We start from the raw sequence: 17,973 nt of genomic DNA on the forward strand, positions 1-17,973 counted from the left end.
AATGGGCATCACAAAAATCAGAAAAGTTTGATACAACTTTTAAATATCCATTCTAAGAGTGGAGTTTATCTTTCAGTGACTGGAAAGTTTTGGATTAATTTTAACAGTAGCCTTCTCCCTTCAAATGGTATACAAATCTTGTTTAGATTTTTTTTAGAAGATCTGAAATAATAAAGATGAAGAGTAACCATTTATTTATTGAGAAAGTTCAGTTTAAGTGATCTACTCAATTACGTAACTCTTGTATGGAAGAATGCAAAAAAATGAAATGACAAAAATGAGATTTATTTATATGGTGGGATTTTTTGACAATGCATGTATTTTTATATTTATATCATTGCCTTCTTAACATATTAGTTGAGTTCCATTGAGAAACCAAACGAGAATAAGTTATTTTATTTTTTCTTTGGTTTGTTTGGTTGTCTGCCAAACACTATAATCAAATACAGATATGCAATACTATCAAAGGGGTAAGATTTTTTTTCATAAACTAAGATTTATAATCTAAATCCAACAACAAAGTAGTAACACAGCATATGCAGTAAGTCTGTTTCAAATAGAAAAGTGTGAATTGAACAGATTTTAAAGAAAAATTTCCACACAGCCCAGAATTGATGGGTGTAGCACAAGTATAATAAAGAAGAAAAAGGGGAAATAGTTATCTTATTTAATTTCAGTGCACTTAAACTGCCCCCATAATCTGGAGCCATAGATTTCAATGATTCCAGAGAAATGAATATAGGCATGTCGGTGTTGCACTTTGGATGAAATAAATTATAAAAATGTTCCCCATGGAAGGAAACAATAACTGTAAAAATACTGGGTGTAATACATCTAGAAACTGAGTATTTCTAGATTCTTTAGAATGAGATCAGGGCAATTTAAGCACATGGGACTTTAAAACTGCTGTACTGTGATGGGAGCAAACAAAATGCTCTAGACTCCGAACTTGTTTCCCGAAGAAAAAAGGATTCTGTGACTTGAGTATCTGGCCTTTCCTGCTTCTCTCATTTATTGTGTCCAACAGACTGATCCTATTGTCATCATGTACTTGTCAGCTGCAGAAAGAACTGTGTTGTTAGTACAGTCATGCACAGAAAAAAACAACAGGACTAGATATTAAAGAATGCTTTTCAGCTTTGCAACAAACAAAGGAGAAAAATACAACACCAAGAACATGCAAACACTTGAAAGACTTGAAGAGACAGCTGTGAAAGCCGAACAAGAAACATCCCAACAAACTGAAATTTGCTCTTTGTCACTGTTAAAGATATCTCTTATAAGGAAACATCAAGGTATGGAATTCTCTCATTCATGCGCTAATGACAAACGCAGTCCTTTGAAGGACAGCAAGAAAATTATCTTGCTGTTTGGACTCCAACGTTGATCCAATATATTTTAGGCACTCGGCAGTCATATTGCCTCTGGCACCACCTTCAATTCCCATTTAGCTGTTGCGCTTCTCTTTGTTTTCTTTCATTTGGGGACTAAGTTCAAATGCTGGGAAGCGAGACTTTTCTGGAACCAAGATGTCAGAAAGGAAATGGATAGCTCCTGCCATACCTGAAAAAGTAAGTTCAAAAGAAATGTGGCATCTTCATTCATAACTTTAACCAGGGCATGATGGCAGATATTTTGGGGACAAACCGGACTAGTTTTAAATCAATCTTTTCCCATTAAGATGCACAGCTGTTAAGCAAGCCTACCTAAGACTAACAATTTTAATGAAGAGGTCAAAACTTGGAGAAAGAGTCAAAGACCACAATTGGCATCAAATATCTTCCCTGGAAACATAGTATCTACCAGTATCTTACTTTTTTATCTCTTAAAAAAAGAAAATACAGTGCTGAAATCTAGTGGTATGTTCTTGGAAGAGTCTAATGAGTTTTTAAAAATAATCAATTCACAACTTGCCCACTGCAATCTTATGCTGATTAAGATACATGAGAATCCATGCAAGAGCTCTTCCTAAGTTAATTATTTAGTAAGTAAGTAAATAAATGCTCTAGAGGAAGACTATTTTCTCAACTCTTTTCTGTTAGGATTTAGTCCCAGGGCTGGAATTAGCATTATTGTAGCATTATTAGTAGCATTATTGTTCTGGTGCATGATGTATGCCAATATCTGGGTGGAGGGAAAGTGCTCCAGGGTCTCAACAGAATTCATTACCATTTACAATAATATCCTTCTGGATATCTATTGAGAGATAAATCCTTTCTATAATGGATTTATATTATTCTGAGTGGTAGATAGGGAAGGTTGGCCCAATAGATATTATCTTGTATAATGATCAAGGTTTGGTCATTTTCATCCTTTTTTTGACAACTACATTCAATCACCAAGAGAGTCTGTGGGAGGAGGTATCATCTACTGATGATAAACAGTTATATATTTTCAGCTTGAGTCAAGTCAGAGATGCTATTGAGAGCTTGGCAACGTTTGTAGGGAAGGAACAAAATAGCTGAATTTAATGGAGAATGATTTATTGGAAAGGCTTTCCATCAGCTCTAGTTTTGATTTAATTTAAATTTAATGGGATGGCACTCTCTCTGAAAGAGCAAGTCTGCCAGCTGAGGACTTGTAGCTGCTTCAGATGGGCAAGTGGAGACCACAGCCATAAGGTCTTTGAAGCAGAAGGCTGTGATGTCAGTAATTTATTCTCTTATCATCACGTAGCTACACCACTGCAAGGAGCTGCTTTGGAAGACCTCTTAGAAAATGTAGTTGATCAAAATACAGCAGCATGCTTGTTGATTGTTAGGGGAAAGGCACTATAGTCCTATGGACCTTGGATTGGCTATATTTCATCCTGGGGATGTGTTTTCTATGGAAAAATACAAGCTGCAGGATAGTCTGCAGTCTAAAAGAAAATGTGACAGCATATATTTATCTGGCACTGGGGCAACACCAGCATAAATGATCTTAGGAGAAAGTACCACTAAGCTCCATTGGACTTATTTTTGAGAAGGGAGAGATTTGTGCTTGTGAATTTTAATTTACTTCTAAATAAATCTGGAAAATATGGAACCATTGAAAATAACATGATTCACTTAGGCCTTGTTAATTTCAATGAGTTGCTGTGTGATGGAGAAAGGGAATATAGTTGTATACTATCATTTCTACTTATCTGGATCTATGAAGTTGGAATTTTTTTCTCCAAATCCAAATCCATTTTTCAACCTGCTGCCTCCCAGAAATTTTGGATTAAAGCTTGGCAACTTTCCAGCCAGCATGCCATGGGAATGCTTGGGAATTCTAGGAGTTACACACCAAACTCATCTGGAATGCAACTCTTTGTTTAAGCATTCTGATATTCCATATTTACATTTCATATGCATTCTGTAATATAAAACCAAATATAAAACCAATGCTTTAAGGTTGCTATTCAGAGCTTGACAGATGTATTTTAGTTGAACTCCACTCAGTTTAACAGAAATTTACATACATGCCAAACCTGGCTTTATAGTCCTATAATGCAAATTTATGATTGCTGAATAGAATTCAAAAAACAAGCTCTTGCCTTCAAACAATGAGTAGGGTCGGTCAGGAATACGGCATCCATGTGCACCATAGTCTAGACACCATTCAGCAAACTGAGAAAATATGACAAATAAATAGGATAATTAGTACATTTCTTGTTAAACAATATACCTAAATAAATATGTAACTCTGCACTAACTACAGATTGTATAGTGATGTTAATCTCTATTAGTATTAGCTCTAAAGAGGAAATGACCAACAGTTTATATAATGAGCTCTAGTGAGCAAAAAATGAGCCACAGGTCATTAATTGAGAAATTCAACTGCTGAACTGTCAGAAGATAAGGTCCACCCCTAGTCTGGACCATCATTTTGTTATAAATTCAAATTAATATAAATTGTATTATCATTATCAACAACATCTTCATGCAAACTCCTGCTCCTTAATTCCAACATACTTCCACTAAAATGACTGAATAAATAAGGTAAAAACCTAATCCAGTTATCCTTATTGAAACTTTTTTTAAAAATTGGCTTAATAAATCAGCTGTGATACTTCATAGCCTCTATTACCAATTGCTAACTAGATTCTTGGCATTTTCTTTCATTTAAACAAACAAATCCAACCAAATTAATTTTGCAAATATGAATTCCTGTGCTTACCTAGCCAAGCACCTTCAAGAGACTGGCAACAGGTGGAAAATAGGGCGGCGGGGGGGGAATGAGGAAAACTATGGGTGCGATCAAGAAATGAAATAGAAAACTTTGGAAGGAAACATGGTTGGCTGGCAGCAGCCTAATTGCAGCTCTGAATACAGATTTCCTGTTGGTTTCTACAATAATAATAAATATAGATTCTGGGCATACAACTGCTTTCCTTACTATCCCTTTGGAAGGCAATAATTTTAGCAGAGGGCAGTCAAATTCATTCTTTGTTTAATAAAAGTGGAAGACTTAAAAGAAAATTTTGATTACTGTGTTCAATGTAATTTTGATTTGCAGTATGAAACCCTTTCTGTTAGAAAACAAAGCAATAGTACTTTATTCTTCCTGTTTGATTTGATTAAAGAAAAAGAAATCTGTCAGGGGCACATCAATAAGAAGAACAGGGTTTAGTGTTTCTCTAAAAGGAAAAAAGTACCTTGCAAGCTCGGTAAAGATACTTTTTATCTTGAGTAAGGTGATAGAGGGACAGGAAAGAATAGCCATTTCCAGCAGTCCCATGACAGATTCCGTATCCTTTCCTCAACAACCCCCTTTGCCAAATGACATCACTACATTCCATAGCATCCTTCAAATATTTATCTTCCTTGAAAACCTGTGGATATCAAGAAGCATAAAATCAGATGCCATTCTTTGCCAAACCTCAGCACAAGCTAGGAAATGGTTTTATAACTACAGATAGTCCTCTAATTACAATTGCAATTGAGCTTGCAATTATAGTCATTAGCCATGAAGGTTTTTAAATGAGTCACCACATGACCATGTCTGATTTTGTGGTTGTCATTAAGTGAACATCATGGTTGTTAAGCGAATTCATTGTTCTCTATGGGGTATTTTTTTGCCAAAAGCTGGAAGTAAACATTGCTTTCTGGTTAAAAAAAAAAAGCTCATTAATTGTGATTATGTGACCACAGGATGCTGCAAATGGAGATACTATAAAAGTGAGGCACTGCTGAGTGTGCAAAATGTCACATAAGTTCAGGTGTTTCAAACTGCTTGCAAAAGCTCTATTCATGATTTAATTAGGGCAATCGCCAGAATCCTGACAGTACCATTATTCCCACAGCTATCTGGGCACATGAAGGGACTGAGGCTGACAAATTTAAAAACCAACTTCTTTGATGAGGTGAATTTTCAACTAAAGACTTCAAAGTTCAAATGTAATTTATCTGTTGTCTTCTGCCTCATCCCACTGTCTAAATCCAAATGGAAAGCTTCTCAAAACAAGATATATCTTCAATTTATAACATCAAATATAGATTTTGTATGTTCCAAGCTATGGAACCAATAAAAGAAACAGCCATATGCAGCTTTGGGTAAAACTTCATTTAAAACACAGTTTGTCTTAACTATGGGGAAGCAAGGATTGTAAATTAATTCAATTTTAAGATTAACCTGACTAACTCACAGAATAATAAAAACTGCATTACATTTTAGGAAGCAACATTACAAAGTGTTGGAAGAATGGACAGTATGTGCTAGATAGGTTAATATTAAAAATCTGAAAAATTACTTTTCATTTCAAAGCACATATTTTTCTACTATCATTGTGTGGGTCAAACAAGGACGCACCGTATAAGCTTGCATGAGCATATGGATGACTCCAGGTGCCCCATGACACCAATGCACCAGCCTGTCAGTTTCATTGCTTAAGGATGAGGGATAATTCCCAGATCGGAATTTTTTATGCCGCACATAGTCAATGCTTGGTTTCAAAAGTTCCATCAATGTCTCCCTTTCAACATTAGCTGCTGGCTGCAAAAGCAAATAAGATTTTGTTTTTTTCTTATCCAGTAAAAAAAACATTGTCATAAAAATGAAATGTTTTGATCACACATTTTGATGAACCTCATATCCATGCTGAAAATAAATGTCCTAATTTATCTTTGTTTGGCTATCTTACAGTTAAAATAAATCTAAATTGCACTTTGCTCACTATGCATTGCTTTCTGTATTACAAGAATGTTAACAATATTAACAATAACATGAATCAGTTGGCTTTGAAAAGTAGAATAATAACTGCAGGCAAGTGATGGCAAATATTTCATTTCAGCCAGGGCTTCCTTTTGTATTGCTTTATGTTCACTCTTGGCCATCATCAAGAAATAAACTAACAGAAACAGTAAAAGTGACCTGAGTGCAGGATCAGGAGATTCTAGAACTCAGGCACAAGTTTAGGGCCAAGCCTGTGCTGTCCTCCAAAACTAACTAATCATCTTGCTCACTATTTATAATGGTTCTGAATAGGGATAAATGATTTTTTTCACAATACTGAGAAACTGCCTAATCGAATAGCTCCCATTTGAAAAAATAATTCCCCAGTAAAATTAAGTTCTGTGCTCTCCCAGTAGAGCAATATTTCAAAGTGGAATTAGAGAATTCCTTTTAGCATAGTCTGAAAAGTAGACAGCTGCAGACCAAAAGTGATCTTTAGAGAATTAGATGACCAAAAAACAAATTCATGGAACAGTTGAAACACCATGAAATCCTTGATGCTGAGATTGGTTTGCTTGAGATGTTTCATTCAACTAGGTTTACTTAAGATGGTCTGGAGGGTTCTCCGATTTTGAATTAACACCAGACAAAAAAAAATCACACAGAAAAACAATATGCTAATCAAGGAACAACCAAGAAGAAAACCACATTGCTACCAACATTTGCAGGGAAACTATTGTAAATAAACAGGGAACAAACCTCACACTCACAAGCTCTGATGATGTTACGTAGTTAGGTAATGAAATATCTGAATTGCGAGCAAAAAAACAAGCTCAAAGAACACCAACTCAGCTGTTCAATTCTGAGCTACATGTATTCTGTTCTGTTGGAAAATGGAACATCACCTGCATAAGCATGTAGTAAATCCCAGCCACACCATGGGCTGCCCCCACATACTGTTTCCGATGCCACTGGTACAGCAATGGGCACCGCTCAGTCTTTCGTTCTTCTCTGGAAAAGTTTTTTCCTGATTCAATGATGGATTCCACAACCTTATGCAGACAGAGGAGGAAAAAGAACAATCTAGAAGTTCATTGTTCTTTTAATTTAATTATTATTTTTCCTAAACAATGCAAACATATTCCTGCAGTACTTGTCTTCCCTAAGAAGCTCCTTAGATACAAAGGAATCAAGTCTAATCTCAGATAGCACTTGAGATTTCCTAAAGTATCATGCCATTGTTTCTATATAATGCAATATTTTATCACCCACAAAATCACTTTTATCGCCAAGCTAGAGGGAATACAAAAATCTAAATTTGTTGGAATGACGATACATTACCTATTCAGACAGCACTCTTGCTATCACTAATTTCCTTCATTTTTGGACTACTTCAAAACACTTGAAAGGTTCATCTTGTTATTACTAGTTTTTGTAAGTTTTCAAGAAGGCTAGATGCTGGAAAACAAGGCTTATTCATCTTTGATTAAAAACCCCTCCATAGTAATACAGTAATACATGGGATCTTTTGGTTTATATGCTATAATTTTCTGAAAACTACGCATTCTCCTTTCCTGCTCTTTAAAGCTGATATCAAGTTAGACTATTGCTTTAACTTCACCATTACCATTGACACTAATAGGGAGTATTTCCAGGTTTCAAAAGGCAATGTGGACATTTCCATGAGCTACATTATGTCCTTTGGTACACATTATGTCCTTTGATACTGTGCACTCCCAAAATACACTGCAACAAAAAAACAGACACCCATTCTACCAGGGATGGGATGCATATATTTTTACTACCGTTTCTGTGGGTGTGGCTAGAGGGCATGGCCATGGGACTGGATGGGCGTGGATTCTTTTTCTTTTTTGCAACACACCCCCGCGCTCTGTTTTTTTTGCCTCCTGGGCCTCAGGGAAGCCTCCTGGGAGCAAAACCAGGTTCAGGCCCAGGACGCAAAAAAACAGAGCACGGTGTTTGTGTGTATGTATGCAGCACCCCCCCTCGCACACCCCTTTTTGCCTCCTGGGCCTCAAGGAAGCCTCCTGGGCGAAGCAGTAGAACAGTGAGGAGGATCTTGGCACAGCTGATTGTCGGAACAGCTGATCATCAAAACAGCTGATCGTTGGGAGGGGGAAAAAAGAAAACAAAAACTGGTTCGACCAAACCGGTAGAATACCACCACTGCATTCTTCCAAAGAATGGCAGAAAGAAGGTAAAGTGAAGACAGCCAAGAGGGAAGTCACACCCCCAGGAACTATATCTGTCTTTCTCTTCTACCTTCTTTGGGAATACATAGGCATGGACAGCAATATCATGTGGGCACTGCCTTAGATCAATTGAATTCCAAACATTTAGAGGCAAAATTGGTACTTTAAAGTAAAAAAATAACAGTCTGAAGTGGATGGCTATGAGATAGATTTGATGTCTTAAGTCAACCCCAAAAAATGAAAAACAACTCCTCTCCTGATTGCTTCTGGGCTGTGGGTTTAAAATAAAACATTTAGGAAAAGGCAAAGAAAGATTTGGGTGAATAAGGCATAGTTCAGCACAATAAAACTGCTGTGGTGGGACATATAAAAAAGAAGAGAGGAATTGCAAGAACTAAGCATTATATGAACATTTAGAAATATCCTCCTTTCCAAAGCAGATAATTCAAGTTGATCTCTCTGAAATATCACTGAAAGGAAAAATATACAAAAAGTATACAATTGGATTTAACAGTCCATTTGTAGGATAATGTCTAAAACATTTAAATTGAATTATGCAATTAGGCAAATGATGTAAATTAATACAAATGTCAATGTGTGATTATGCAAATGACATCATGCTTTAGAAAAGTGGGGTTTTTATTCTTTGGAAACTGAAATCCCACATACAAAGACAGCTGAATGGTACAGAATCAAAGTTTATTGTATTTCCCTTACCTCTTTGATTACTGATTGTGGCACTGTCTCAGGATCAATTTCAGTATTCAAATAAAGCAAAGCATACAGGTAACCAGATCTTCCATAAAGCAACTCATCTGGAAGGTCAGAATCTGAAGCAAGGACTATTCGCTGGAGCTGCAAAAGTCTGTGCAAACCAGAATTGAAAAAAATATGCAATGGAGCTCTCATTTTTACATTAAGTCTCAGATGTGATTATGGAATGTGTTATTGTAAGTCTTCATTTGACTTCCATTCACATTATGTAGGATATGTCCTAAAATGTCACAGATGATGCAATCCATGTAAAAGTGGGAGGAGCTTCTAGAGTTTTTAGAAGCTCCCTCACAGACGCCCCTGGCAGCCAGATCTTTTGAAAGACAACTCTACTGATTCCAATCTCATTTATTTCCGATGAAGCATGTTTATAATATCATCTCTATCATTCTTTGCTTCTGTTTCATAAAACTCCCCAATCTTATTATTAGGACATGAAGAAGTTTCGTGTGACAGTGAGATGTTATTTGCAAAAGTATGACAGTGATTAATTCACCACTAAGCATGGATTAGCACACAACTGATTAACGTTCTAAATATAAACATCAATAGAAGAGTGGAATCCCTATGAGCCAATCAACCATCCAATATAGAGGCAAGAAAGAATATAAAGAATGCAAACATCAAACATTTGATGTTTATAACTCTTTAAACATGACTGTTATCAATTTCAAAGTAAAGGAATGACAGGAAGACTTTCCAAAAGCCTCAAGATCAGAATATTACTTTCCAGAATACTTTAAAAAATTAGAATAATTAAATTAAGATATACATACAAAATTAAAATAGGTCATTATTTAGCACAGGAAAAAGGACAACATGAGGACATAGTGCTCTACAATCATCATTTGACAGAGGGATTACTGGGAGTGCTTGCCAGTAATCATCTGCCCGAAACAATCCAAAAGGCAGTCTTATACCAAGGAATACTTAGTTGACCTAGTCTTTTTGTCCTAAACAATCTCAGTCACTCACTTGGTCACACATTCCTTGGATTCACTATCATTTTTCATCTTGTGATACACAACTGCTCCCACTGCTAAAGGTCCAGCATCACCACAAAGAAATGTAACTCTTCTTCCATTCAGATTACGTAGGATTCTCTTCACATAATCCAGGGATCTCTGTAGGTGAGTCGGCTCCTGCGTCACACGATGTAGCTGAAGATACAAGAGGGCTATGCCTGAAATTGCCATACAAAAAGGAAGATGGAAGACTTAGTTGGTGGTTTTCTCTACACTTCTGATCACATATCTAATATGTGATCTAATATGTAATACTGGAGGCATCATTCATGTACACATCTAAATCCAGTAGTTTAACACGTTAAGAAAGAGGCCTACTATTGAAGTATTACATGGCATAAATACAATTCTTTACAATTTTCTATTCTTTTTTCCCTTACCCCTTTTTCCTCTTCTCTCTATAATTCTCTAGTGCTCTTTTTGTAAGAAACTGTAAGAGTTGGATTTTGCTAAAAGACTAAGAGAATTACCAGAATCAGTTTCAATGCTGATATATTGTGGACATTAATCACTCATATTACCACATTCTGGGCCAATTGGAAATTCCACATACTTTTCAAGTTCGACCCTTGTAGAGGTGCAATTGTAGAAAGGCATACGTGATGTTACATAGGATGTGCCACCCACATCATGTCAATCTTCCCCAGAAAGGGATGCAATTGGTTATTAGCCAAAACTAATCGAAACCCCCCTTGTGGGGATCCCAGATAAAAATAGGATTTTTATGGAAAAGTTCAGTCTCATCCAGAAGAGGGTTGAGCACATATAAGACCTTGATGCCGCAGTGGTTAGAATGCAGTACTGCAGCCAAATTCTGCTAATTGCTGACTGCTAGCAGATTGGCTCAGCAGCTCAAGGTCGACTTAGCCATCCATCCTTCCAAGGTGGGTAAAATGAGAACCCAGACTGTTGGGGTCAATATGCTGGCTCTATAAACCATTTAGAGAGGGCTGGAAAGCACTATGAAGTGATATATAATCTAAGTAATATTGCTATAATCACCAAGACCTCAGATTTGTTTGAATTTATCTTTAGATTGTTCTCCAGTATCAGGCTATTACAGACTAAAACATGTACAATGGAAACTCCTGAAACAGCCTATCTTGAACTTTCAGGAAAGAAGTGCAATTGGGAGTCATTATGTACTGGTAAAGCTGACTGCATATCTATGGATAGTTTTCACATATATTAAATAATGGGGAACAAGATTAACTATGCAGTATTGTCTGCGTAGTTGCAACTGTCACAGGACAATTCCTAAGGAGGTCAAATTGATATCTGCCAAGATCACCTTCTGATAGCATTGTAAAAAGGAGAACCAGTTGAACTCAAGCTGTTCAGATAGTCAGGGGCATCAACAGAGTTCCAATTTCTCTGTTTCATTTTCACTTCCTGGTGCATTTTGTCTATTAGGCCTATCAAACCCAAATGGGAAAATGCACTGGCTTCAAAAGATGGCAGTGCTTGTTTGATTGTTCAGAAAATAAGGATTAGGCCTCATTAATACTTGAAGAGAATACCTGTAAAAATATCCCGTAAATGGTAGTTCACTTCTGTATTACTGCCAAGAAAATTACCTGGGTATGTGTACAAAATTATCAAAAGTCTTTGACTCAAAGAAGACTTTATTTCAATCCACTGACTTCTATTACTTTAGATCAACATTTCTAAATCGGTGTTCAGACACAAAAATACAATAGAATAATGGAATGGAATAGAATGGAATGGAATAGAATAGAACAGAACAGTACAGTTCTTTATTGGCTAAGGTGATTGGATACACAAGGAATATTCCAGTGTATATGCTCTCAGTGTACATACAAACAACAAAACGGTAAGTCATAGATTAGAAAGATAGTCATAAATCATGATACAAACAAGTGATAAATCATAAGATATCAATAAGAGAAAGTAGTAGGTAAGATGATAAGATAAGAAGGATAATAGCAATACAGCCCTATTACATGGATAAATATCTTTAGGCAGTGCTGTGGAAATTAGGTGTTTAGTAGAGAGATGGCATTGGGGAAAACTATATTTGTGTCTAATTGTTTTGACATGCAAATGCCAAATGTTGTCCCAGTACTTATCATTTGTTTGGTACTGTGAGATAGGAAAAGAGGGATTGCTATGGAGAATGGACAGGAAGTCAGCTATGCTGGGAAAGTCGCTGACATAGGAAACGGTACAGGTAGAAGCCAACACAAAAGGTCATGTAATTTGTTTGGCACACATCATTTTTAGTACTCATCGAGCCTCCCAGAACCAATTAACAGTGAGTATTAGGTACCACTGAATTTTGTATCACTGAAGAGAAATATGTGGGCAAACAATGCATTTTGCTAAATCATTTTATTTATTGAAATACAATTAAAATGCAAAATTGCTTTTTAGATTTAAATTAAACAGGTTAAAAAAGGAAAGCTATATGTGTCCTTTATTACAAAAATATCAATTCCCAATTCAATTAACTAGCAATGGTCCTTGCTTGTCTCACAAGACCTATGGCTACACAATGGGTAACAACATGTATATATCATGCTGAGCTTCTCCAAGGAGAGGATGGACAAAATGAGTAGGGGGGGGAAATCCAAAATAAAAGTAATATGAACAGATTTTATATTTAATTCACATAAAGCTCCAAAAATATTTTAACACAATGTTGTATTTAAATGTTCATTTTCAAAACTAAGGCTTAGGAGACTTAGGCGACAGTCTCCTAGGAGACTGATACGATTTCTCTTTATTTCTTATTGTATGCCAAAGTTTGAATTCTTTCATCATGATTCAGGAATGAATTAGCAGTGAACTACCTGCACCAGAATTTTGTTCTATTGCATTTCTAAAAAAAAAAAAAAAAAGGCAAGTGAGAGGCAGCAAAATTTTTAAAAAAGCATTTCACCAGCTTTCGGCTGTTTCCATTTTTTAAAGCAAACAAATCACAAATGCTACAATTTTGTCACCTCTCCTCCTCCAGAGCCATCTGCCTAGAACGCTTTGCATCCTCCAGAGCCAATAAGAAGGAACAAGCTGAAAAATACTGATCCCTTTTAATAACAGAGAGTGGGCTAATCTGTTTTCAAATTTAACTTTTGTTTGGGACAAAACCAAAGAAATGAATGTTCTCTACCAAAATGCCAGCTTTTCAGGTCATTCCCTGAGCTAATCCTTGCAAGCAATTTCTGGACAAGCCTAGGTCATAGAGAGTAGGGAGAAACAGCTCTCCAATGGTGATCTGAGCAACCAGTTTTAGGGACTGCTCCTTAACTGTTTATACCACAGATGATCATTATTACAATTTATCCAAATCAAGAATTACTGCCCAACTCTGTTCTTATCTCCCTTTTCCCCTTTCTTTGTTAAAAATCTTTTAGGTTTTAAAGTTATTCTGGGAATCTTTTCAGCTGTATGATGGAGCTCAAAACATAACGAAAATAAAAGTTAAATTTGGATTTGTATAAACTTTTATTTTAATAGGCTTCAAATGAAGAACTATGTTCCCAAAGTTAGAGGGATGAAAAACTATGCTATCTCATATCTGTATATAAACTTTGTCCTGCAAGCAATGCATATACTGTGCCCACAAATTACATTACCAACATCAATTCTTCCATATTTATTTTGCTACCTTATATTCTGATTGGCCAATCCTGGAGAGGTACTGAACAGAACATTCAAGCATTGGAAAGAACCAGGGAACTTTCACGTTCTGCAATTCATTAGGCATTGCCTCTAAGAGACATACATATAAGGGGATTAGGTATACATTTATATCTCCCAAATCCCCCTCCTCCCTCCCCAAAACTTCCACAACTCTGTCTTGCCATCTCAATATCTCAGAAAATGAATCTGTAGATTATTTTTTGTTTGTTTGTTTTTGTTTTGCTCACATATTCCTTTTTTACAGAAAAATTTAGTTTATTCAAAAAAGATTAAAATACAAAATACCAAAATATTTTTTAAAAGAAAAAAGAAAAGAAAAAGACTAACAAAATAGGTATCTTAAAAGAAACTAACACAACATACACCTAACATCCTCTCTAGTTGAATATTTTTTAGTGTAATACAGCAATGCTGATTTGCCCTCCCTTGCATAACAGGCCAAAATAATTTCAAACTGTTAAAGTACTAACGCTACTTACAAATTATTGGCCTGTCATTTATAAACTATATTAATAACAAAATGGTTAACAGTTAACACAATAATAATAAAAATATTATGTAAAAGTATAAGAATAACAGAATAATAAAAATTGTAAATAGTAATAAGAAAAAAACAAAAGTTGAAATCTCAAAACCCTCTGTTAACAAATGATTACTGTGATCAACTCACAGAATATTTATCATGGCTTTAGTCCCAATCATTCCAAATATTAACCCTAATCGATCCTGGATCAAATGTCCACTTTTCCTTCTTTATAACATCTCTTATCAATTGCTGATTGATTAAATACAATAAGTCAAGTCTCCAAAGCCAATCAATCTTTCACAGATAAATTATTTCTCAATTAGATGTCATTGTTGTCATCATCATCATTTTAGTCATTATCTATCCATTGCAGGATTAAATCTTCTTCAGCATGTTTCCAGTTAGATATATGAAGTCTATTTCCCATTCTTAAAAAAAACTTCTTAAAAACTCCTTAAAAAATATTTGCCACTCACTCACCCAGAAAATTATCTGCTATTATATAAAAGCAGTGTTAAGCTTTCACTAGGTGTATGTAGTCAGCTCTATGACTTCTGACTTTTTTCCTGGCCAGATTACATTATGTGTGTGCTAAAACTGGACAGATTACAGATTAATTTAAATATTCTCCATTCTTTAAATCTTTCAGTGTGGTCTGGACTCTTTATAGCATTCCCACAGACCCAGAGAAAATTGTGCCACCATGACTAAATGTATTTCAAGCATGCATTCAAAGAAGGAAGAATTCTTGCCTCTATGTGATCAGACATTTAAAAATGTCTAAACATTTGATTTTCTGAATCAAATGTTTCTGAACTAAGGGAAGATGGGGATTCTAGAAATAGTGCAGTGATCAGTAACAAAGATTATGATCAGTGATCAGTAATAAAGATTTAGGGGGATGGAAACTAAAACATACCAAGAATAATTGCAGGAATTGGGGTGACATGATAGCAGTGATCCAATATTTGAGGGCAGTGGTGGAATTCAAATGTTTTTACTACCGGTTCTGTGGGCGTGGCTTGGTGCTCATGTGACTGGGTGGGCATTGCTGGGTGCTCATGTGATGGGTGGGTGTGGCCAACTTGACGTCACTCACGTCAAGGGGCACTTTGCCCGGCCTCTGCTCGCCTCAAAGAGAAATAATTTCCCTGTCTATTTATTTACTACTACTGAACATCCAAAATACACTATTTAATCCTATGTATATATGCCATATGTGTACATACATATTACATAGTATAGAGTGTGTATAGGCACACAAAAAGATACATTATCTACTATATATACCAGTGATGGTGAACCTTTTCGGCACTGAATGACCAAACTGCAACCCAAAACCCACTTATTTATTGTGAAGTGCCAACACGCAAGAGTGGGATCGAACCGGTGTTACAACATGCATGAGGCCGTGTGCTGTGCGTACAGCCATGCCTGATGAGCGCTGTGCGCATGTGCACAGCGTTTGCAAGAAATCACCAGCTGTGACACCTGGACAGCTGACAAGCGCTGCGCGTGGGTGTACAGCATTTGAAAATCCTCTTCTTTCCTGCTTTTTCAACCTCAGCTGTGCCGCGCAAAACAGCTGAGGTTGAAAAAGCAGGAAATAAAGGACACCCACACGAGGTACAAATAGTGGCTTTCATTTTATTCAAATAACAGAGACCCTCTCTCCCCTTTCAGGTGGGGTAAAGTGATGAGGGGGCTCTTGCTTAGATAACTCCCCTTTCCCATAAGAAGCAACATCTCATCTCTCTCTCCCTTTTTCTCTTTCTCCCTCTTTTTCTTTCATCTTTCTCACTCTTTCTTTCATCTTTCTCCCTTTTTCTTTCATCTCCCTTTCTCCCTCTTTCTCTTTCTCCTCCCCCCCCCTCTGTCTCTCTCTGCCTCCCTTTCTCCCTTTCTCCTCCCCTCTGTCTTTCTCCCTCTCTTTCTCCCTCTTTCTCTGTTCCCTTTATCCCTTTATCCCCCCTCTGTGTCTTTCTCCCTCCCCCCCCTCTCTCCCAGTTCTCTGGCTACACACACTGTTGCCTGGAGATGAACCGAGGGGGGAGGAGGGTGAAGCCTCCTCTAGCCCTCCTCACGTCTCCTGAATTGACACTTGTGACAGAGGGAGACCAAGAGCAGGAAGCCGAGCTTTGGATTGCGGCGGGCATTAAAGTACCTGGTGGCAGTGCTTCCTTAGCCACGACTGCCGGGCAAGAGAAAAGACATCGGGCTCTGCCCCCACAAAGGAGAACAGTAGCCAGGTCTGTCTGGGAAGGGGGACGCTCCTCCTGTCTCCCCAACTTTTTTCCTAGCCGAGGCGGGAGGGTAGAAGGGACTTTCAGAGGGTAAAGGGGATTAAATTGCTATCTTTCTCCATGCTCAAGGGGAGCTGCTTCAGGTGACCATGGCTTTCTGTCCTGCTTAGAGATAGAAGTCCCACTGATCGGGAATTTTTTTTTTGTCTTGGAGCTATGCAAAACAAGAGCTTTAAACAAGACACAGGGGTGTGAGGCAGGCATGAGGGCACAGGGGAGCGACTGGTGGCAGCGCTCCTGGCTGGCAAGGGGGCAGATGTTCCGGGGCTGCATGAGGCCACCGACGGTACCAACAGCTGGCAGACCAGGAGTGGGAGCAGCTGGGCCTGGGCCGCAGCAAGCAAGCGAGGGAGGTGGGCACAAAGTCAGCAACTTACCAAAAATTATGCAGGCCACAGAAGTCAAGCGAGGACAGGACAGGCAAACAAGCAGCCGCGATGACAACAAGAAAAGAGCGGGAACCAGAGAGCAGCCAAAGAACCATTAGGTAGCGTGTGTGCCTCTGGAGGCAAGAGAGGCAGATAGGGCAGGGGCAGCCAGTGGGACAAAAAGTTAAATGATTTGGTTGGTTTTTTTTTTGCAAATGGGATGGGGAAGGCGTGATCTAGACCCGAAAATCAGCTGGGAGGCGTGCATGCACAATGGAGCTGAGTTGGGCTGACCGCTCGTATGCCCGCAGAGAGGGTTCTGCATGCCACTTGTGCCACGCATGCCATAGGTTCGCCATCATGGATATATACTATGCTATATATATACTCTACACACACACACACACACACACACACACACACACACACACACACAATGCTCTTCTAAAACTATACACATTCAATCTCACTTACTGTGTTTGGAAAAACACACCCAGAGTCCACTTTCTGCCACACATTTAACTATAACTTCTGTATAGTAGAACATTACACACACCTTCAGATGTTCTTCCCTAACATGCACATGACTGTTAGAGCCAGGAGATGTCATGGATTGAGTAAAATGTGGTGAAACTCACTTAACACTCTTGCTTAGCAACCAAAATTTTGGGCTCAATTGTGGTCATACATCAAGGACTATCTCTGCCTTCCTCTGCATGGCAGCCTTATCCTAGTAAACTCCTTCTCTTTTCTGGCAATTTTCCTCTTAGAGGCACCAAAACAATCCAGACGATATAAGGATTTCTGTTGGAGCAGGACTAGATGGCCTCCAGGGTCCCTTCCAGCCCTAGATTGCTGTGATGTTTCAAAGCATCTTCTGAAGCCACATCTAGTGCCAGTGTTTGTGGTCCTTCCTTCCTTTCCCCCCCCCTATCTCTCTGTCCCTTCCTTCCTTCCTCCCTC

General features: G+C 37.7%; 1 protein-coding gene across 1 annotated transcript in view; it reads right to left on the bottom strand.

The window, feature by feature from the left end:
* Nucleotides 1-264: 264 nt before the first annotated feature.
* LANCL2 (LanC like glutathione S-transferase 2) overlaps nt 265-17,973 on the bottom strand; it is a 43,280-nt gene continuing 25,571 nt past the window's right edge. Inside the window, exons 3-9 of the mRNA XM_026682829.2 lie at nt 10,101-10,308; nt 9,069-9,216; nt 7,044-7,190; nt 5,776-5,958; nt 4,622-4,798; nt 3,521-3,593; nt 265-1,563 (exon numbers count right to left, since the gene is read on the bottom strand). Of these exons, the coding sequence (XP_026538614.1) occupies nt 1,448-1,563; nt 3,521-3,593; nt 4,622-4,798; nt 5,776-5,958; nt 7,044-7,190; nt 9,069-9,216; nt 10,101-10,308 (1,052 nt within the window). The 3' untranslated portion in view covers nt 265-1,447. The remainder of the gene's footprint in view (nt 1,564-3,520; nt 3,594-4,621; nt 4,799-5,775; nt 5,959-7,043; nt 7,191-9,068; nt 9,217-10,100; nt 10,309-17,973) is intronic.

The sequence above is a fragment of the Notechis scutatus genome, chromosome Z (assembly GCF_049901735.1).
Source record: "Notechis scutatus isolate UNSWTSFEM ecotype Mainland chromosome Z, rNotScu1.2, whole genome shotgun sequence".
NCBI lineage: Eukaryota > Metazoa > Chordata > Lepidosauria > Squamata > Elapidae > Notechis > Notechis scutatus.